General features: G+C 47.5%; 1 protein-coding gene across 1 annotated transcript; it reads left to right on the top strand.

The window, feature by feature from the left end:
- Positions 1,898 to 6,845, top strand: LOC8066797 (BAG family molecular chaperone regulator 1). Its single transcript, XM_002447068.2, has 4 exons — positions 1,898 to 2,465; positions 4,616 to 4,872; positions 5,403 to 5,552; positions 6,363 to 6,845. Exons 1-4 carry the CDS (start codon positions 2,198 to 2,200, stop codon positions 6,504 to 6,506), a joined length of 819 nt encoding a protein of 272 aa, XP_002447113.1. The 5' UTR covers positions 1,898 to 2,197; the 3' UTR covers positions 6,507 to 6,845.

Consider the following 6,845-nt stretch of genomic DNA (forward strand, 5'->3'; position numbering starts at 1 on the left):
ATACATGAAATATTAATTATATATAATAACTGATTATATAATTCATCTGTGTAGAACTTTGCAAAAATTTTCACAATCTAAACAGCCCCTGTAGCTTCCTCATGCCAAAATCAATTAATGAAAGTCTAGCTTCTACGAGTAATAAACATTTCTAAGTTTGACTAGGTTAACATTTATATTTATATATTTAAATAGGCTATTATAAAAATATAATTTATTCTGAAAATTATAAAAATATAATGTATGTATGATTAATCTAGTGATACTTACTATATATCATAAATGTTAATATATTGTAAATATTTAGACAAGGTTAATATTTTTTGTCTTTTCTGGGAAGCTGATATTTTCATTTTTAGATGAGGGAGAACTGCTATCTATATTTTGAAAAAGATACAATCATACGACGATCTTTAGTTAAACTATATATAAAAATATAATATTATAATTTATGTATGATATAAGTAGGTACTCCCTTCATCCCATCCCGTAATAGATGAGATTTTAGAATCTCTTACAGAAACTAACACTAAAGGCAAAAGACCAAAATACCTCTTAAAGAGTAGATATAGAGATGTATTGAGAAAAGATAAATGTGTAATGGGAAATGAGAAGGTCAACTACCACATATGTATCTCTTAAATACAATTTGTTATGAAATATATTCTATGACTAATTTAATGATGTTTATTATGCATCATAAATATCAATAATTTTTTAATATGTTTAGTAAAACTTGAGATTGATGGAGTCAACAAAATGCAAGAATTATATTTTTTGGATTGAAGGATCATTAACTAGTACTTTCTCCATCCTAAAAAATACAATTCTAGCATAGTTCAAAGTCAAACAATTTTGACTTTGACTAACTTTATACCAAAGAAAAATATCAATATTTCTATACCAAATAAGTACTATTATATTTATCATAAAATATATTCTCATAATGTACTGTTTTATGGGATAAATATCAATACTATTTTTTTTTGCAAGTTTTCAATGCTTTGATATATGGAAGAATTAGAATTACATTCCAGCCGAGTAGTATTACATTTCAAGCACCACGGTCCCTTTGTTCCCTGTTCTCTCTAGTCCCACCATCTGTGCCACCACAGCTCCATAAAGAAACACCAGTAGAGAAAAAGGAGCAAGATTGAGACATGTGGTGCTGTTCTATATAGTGGAAAATGGAAAGTTCCAGTACCTCACTTAACCAGGATATGCAATGAAATTATTGCAAGTCCTCTCTAACGCTGAGTTTAAACAGTATTCTTTAACAATAGAGACACAGATAGCTTTTTCCGATGAAGGAAGCTTGATGAGACTTGTTTCGGTGGACGGTCTATGTCTTTTCCAACTACTCTGAATCTTGCAAACTAAGGCCGTGTTTTGTTGCTGAACAAATTTTTTCGAGAACACTGTAGCATTTTCGTTTGTATTTGATAAATATTGTCCAGTCATGAACTAACTAGGCTCAAAAGATTTGTCTAGCAAATTACAGACAAACCATGCAATTAGTTTTTAATTTCGTCTATATTTAATACTCTATGCGTACGTTTAAAAGATTCGATGTGACGAAAAAATCTTAAAATTTTTTAGGTTTTGGAGAGGAAGTAAACAAGACCTAAATATACCCGCATCAAGTCAAAGCATTCAAAATGTTCCCTAGAGTGACAATTGGCATCTCCCTCTCCCCATTCTTCACCCTGAGTTTCCTCTGAAATTCAGGTATACGGCCATGCCAACACCATACGGTTTGCCAAAACCATCGCACGCACCCACAGGCAAACCAAATACGGAAACGTTATCGCCCGGACGCCGTAGGGGCATATCCGTCTTCCCCGCGGAAAAAAAAAAAAGGAACCCAACCAAAAGGCCCATTTGGCCATTTCGATACGTGCGCCCTCCCCCCGTATAGACGAAACCGGCAAACAAAAGAGAGTGGGCGAGCGCAACAGCCCGAACGAAGAAGCGCGTCTCGTCTCGTCTCGTGCCGTGCCTCCCCTCCCCTCTCCCGCGGGTCTCCTCTGTCCTCCGTCTCGCCTCTAGCTCTCCCACACGCCGCCACCACCTCCCGCACTGCACCAGCCACCGCACCCCGCGACGGGCAGAAGCTTTCCATCCTGGGACGACAGCCGGAGGGAGGGAGGGAGCTGGTTGCGTACGTACGTGTCGTCGTCGCTAGCTAGCTCTCTCCATGGCGGCGTCGGTGGTGATGCACCGGTCGAGCTCGGACGGCGGGTCGAGCAGCGGGTGGTCGGACGCGGCGGCGGCCGTGGCGGCGGCGGCGGAGGAGCGGGCCGGGTGGGAGGTGCGGCCGAGCGGGATGGTCGTGCAGGCGCGTGACGACGTCGCGGCGGGGCCAGGCGGTGCCCCGCCGAGGCCGCCGCCGCCGGAGATCAAGGTGCGCGTCAAGTACGGCGGCGCGCGGCACGAGGTGTCCGTGTCCCCCATTGCCACGTTCGGTGAGCTCCTCCTCCTCCTGCCCTTAGCTTGGTCGTCTCTCGCTCGCTCTCGTCTGTCCTCGTCGCTTTCGTTAAAGCCGCTTCCATTCTCTCTCCAGAGGAGAGGAGTAGTAACCGCGTTCTTAGCTGGTCCTCCATGAACAACTTGCTTGGGTTTACTGTCGTCGTCGATGCTTGCTTTCTTTTCTAGCTCTGTAGCAGACGAGACAGAAACTGAAAGCTCTTCTGTTCCGTCTTCTTTTTGGACTTTGTATTTTCCTTCGTCGCTAAGTCGATGCTTTCTTTGTTCGCTAATGCGGCAACTAAGTTAGTATAGGTTAATCACGAAAGGTGATGACAAGGCAGAATTCTGGTTTATACAAATCTAGTATACATCTTTGTTTATTTCAAAGTTTTGACCTTTGGGCAACTTTAAAATCCGAGCTTGTAATCATGGCTCGCACGAGATATTCTTTATTTCCGATATAAGAAATCTGCACTTATGTGAGTAAATATAAAATGAGTCAGCGAGAGCGACAGAGACATCATCACCCCCCCCCCCCCCCCCCCCCCTTTTTTGTACTGCCACCATTTTCCTCGCAGCAGCATTTCTCTTCTTCTTTCATTCATCAATGGCACAGTCGGAAGAAACAAAAATGGCAGGAATATTTTTCGTACACCATGCACACGCCACATGATGTGCTGAGAATTATGCGTCGTGAAGCGCAAAAATTCTCTGCCCCCCAAATCCAAAATCCTCTCGTCCTTGGCCCCCGTGCCCACGCACGCAGACGCAGCCCGATCGAGTGATTCGAATCCACCGCCAATTCCCCTCCTGATGAGGAAACACGCTTGCCAGAAAAACCAGCCGCAACCGCAAGAAAAGCCATCTGGCAGGCGCCCAAGATTCTGCCGAATCCGCCGTGCTTTGGGACTGGCGGTGTAAAAGAAAACCGAGACTTTTAACCCACCAGGACCGTACGGCGAGAAGAGAGCGATTCCTTCCGTGAAATCCCGGCATTGCCCGCTTCGTTCAACGTTAGCCTCGGATCACGAGGCGAATTCACCGGTTCAGCGGTCACCGCCGGCGGTGCCGTGGCGCTCGCTTTTTGCGGGGGCACAGCATGATCCGGCGGTGGCGCCTTTCCTTTCCCCGACAAAGCGACGGGGGGGAGCTGGCAGTGCCCGGTGCGGGGAATCCTGGGGCAGGATGGCTCCCACGTGTACGGGACGGACCTGTCGGACGGCGTGGAGGTGCACTGGACTGCACTCTGCAGGCACACGTTGCTGTGTTTCCCTTTTTTTTTTTCCTTTTGATTTTTGACTCGTTTGTCCCGTTGCACCGACACCTTTGGCCGCAAGCGATCGCCACGCTGCTTCGTTCACCGCGCGCAGTAGTATTCTGCGGAGAGAAGGCTGGAAGTGGATGTGGGTGTTGGGAATGGGTCGTATCGTATGCGCAGCACGTTCTGCTACTACTAGTCTACTACTACTAGCATCGGATCACTCTGGCTTAGCGTGCACATGTGCGTCGTTATCCTTTGAAAAATCATGAGCGTTTTGGGGGATCGGAATCCGATGGAGTGGAGGTGGTTTTAGTGGCATGGCAACTGTCAACTGTGCAATGATCTGTAGTGCCATGGCATGCTGCGAAAAATCTCAGGAAAATGACGTCTGCCAAATGGTTATATCCCCGGAGATATTTCTGTTTGGTTTTACACAGAAAATAAAATAAGACCTTTTTTTGGACGTAGGGGTCATATTAGCGAGAATGCTAGCTAGACCTGCTGGTGGCCACAAAGACAGAGCTCCTCGTGGGTGTAGGTGTCAGCCATCACTGCCATTCACCAGCAGAAGGAGCAAGTACCGAGCAATGGCGCTTCAGCATGGATCGTCCTCGTCCTCGTCCCACCACGCGCTAGCAATTAGTAGCAGCTAAATGCTGGTGAGGACTCGCAAGTACTCCTACTCTACTCTACTCCTAATAGGCACCAGGCAGCAGCTGCCTGCTATCGGTGTCGCAGATCGACCAGGAACGAACACATTTTACTTTGGATGTGCTAACCAATGCAATATCATCGCGCGACGTACGCAACCCCTTGTGAAGTGTGAAATGTGCAATGTGAATTGCTACGAATGTGTGATCTGATGGTCCGTGGTTAGTTGTGCAGGTCAGCTGAAGAAGCTGCTGGCGCCGAGGACGGGGCTGCAGCCGGCGGACCAGCAGCTGAGCTACCGGGGCAGGGCGCGAGGCAACGCCGAGTACCTGGACTCCTGCGGCGTCAAGAACAAGTCCAAGATGGCGCTCGCCGAGGACCCCGCCAGCCTCGAGCGCCGCTACATCGAGCGCCAGAAGAACGCCAGGATCGAGACCGCCAACCGCGCCATCGGCGCCGTCGCGCTCGAGGTCGACAAGCTCGCCGATCAGGTACCAGCTCCGTGCATTGTTGTTGTTTGTGGTGGGATCGGAGTGTCAAGGTGCCATGCCGATCCGTGCTGCTTCGGACAAGGACAAGCAAGCATGGGAGGCGGGGAAGAAGGTGCAATTGAATGGCGAGCTGAGTACGTAATGATCTGTCCAAGGGAATTAGTATAGTAGGTGAGCAAATTGATGTTGCATCAATGGACGGACACGGATGAATGCCCTGCCCTGCCGATGTGGTCATGTACCTAGCTAGTGCCGACTGGGGAGCAGTGGAATTCCCAACCCACATGGTCCCCGGTCGAGTCCATTTACTGGTAGTGAGTGGTACTAGAAGAGCCATAGCCATTCCCATTCCAACAGGGACACTGTCAGCTCGAATGAATGAATCCCTGACAAGGATGTGCTCCTGCAGAGCAGGATACTTCCATTTCCATCCATCATTACTGTATTGTATTGTATTGTATTGCTGCTTGTCTGATGACGACGATGAAGTAAGTGGTCTTCGTAATGCTGATTGCTGTTCCCTGTCGTAGGTAACCAGTATCGAGAAATCGATTGCCAGAGGGAACAAGGTGGCTGAGGTGCAGATCACGACGCTGATCGAGCTGCTGATGCGGCACGCCGTGAAGCTGGAGAGCATACCTGCAGCCGGCGGGGACTCCTCTTCGCAGAAGAACATTCAGGTACACCTACGCTGAATGGCATCACAGCATGGGCATTATTATTCAGACCAGTTTCAGACTTTCAGCAGGGGCACCGTTCAGTGGTTATCATACAGTAAAGTAGCAACGTCTAGCGTTGATATCAATAGAAAAATATCTGCCTGTGAGTGGCCAAGCAGTGCCATGACAAGCAGTGCTCAGTGCATGCAAGTGTTCATGAGACTAGCTAGCTGCCTCATGCCTGTCACCTGTCGTCGTCGGTGGGTGAATGAAGGTGTCCAGTGTCCTGTAGCATGCCACCCGAAACAGGCTCATCAGTCATCACCTATTCGCCATACTTTTATTGAACAGTAATGAACACATGCATGGTCCCGGGCACGGGCATGCATTCCACCTACAGCCCTTTCCCTGCTTCAAATGTCAGGTTTGGTGCCAGCTAACCTGCTACTCTCCTAGATTGTTCTCTGAATTAGCCTACCAGCCCTGTTTCTGAAGATACCCTCTCTAGAAAGGATGCCCTTTTAGATAGATAGAATTTACGAAGAGTGCAGGGCAAGGCATGTAGATTGCCGCAACCAGGCCACCAGAAACCATGTCGCATGAGCATAGTTGATTGATATATAGGATGGAAAAGTCAGGCTACTATTTCTTATGAAATGATGATGGCTTTGCATGTGAACGATTTCATTCAGCAAGCCAAGGCTTTAGTACGATAACTGTAAACAAAAATGAACCGGATGGGATGTTTAACATCATCACAGTTACATATAAGTGTCTCGTCCTGCGTAGTATAAATCTGACAGGCAGAGGCATGCATGCGTGTTTTTGCAGGCGAAGCGGGTGCAGAAATGCGTGGAGACGCTGGACGTGCTCAAGGTGTCCAACGCGCGGCTGCAGGCGGTGGTGGTGACCACGAAATGGGAGACGTTCGACGCGGCGGCCACCACGCAGACGCAGTGGGAGCTCTTCGACTGAAAAAAGGAGAACGTCGATCGTCAGTGCAGTGCAGTGGATACGTGCATGGTGTTTTTGTTTTTGTGTCGTCGCTATTCTCTCTCGGTTTTAATTTGGTGCGCATTGATTCGTTGTGGTCATGCATGGTGGTGAGACGACGGTAGGTTAGGACAACGCTAGGAGAACCAAAACCCCACTGTTAACTGTTTGTAATCACAGTACCGTTCCTCCCCTCCGGATGATGGAGCCGATTGATCCGTCTAGTGTAATAAATAAAGGAAAGCAACACCGTTCTTTTTGTATCCTAGAGTCCAGAAAAATGATGAAATGCAACACATAGGGACGTTCTTTTTTGTATAA

Source organism: Sorghum bicolor, chromosome 6 (assembly GCF_000003195.3).
Source record: "Sorghum bicolor cultivar BTx623 chromosome 6, Sorghum_bicolor_NCBIv3, whole genome shotgun sequence".
Taxonomy (NCBI): Eukaryota; Viridiplantae; Streptophyta; class Magnoliopsida; order Poales; family Poaceae; genus Sorghum; species Sorghum bicolor.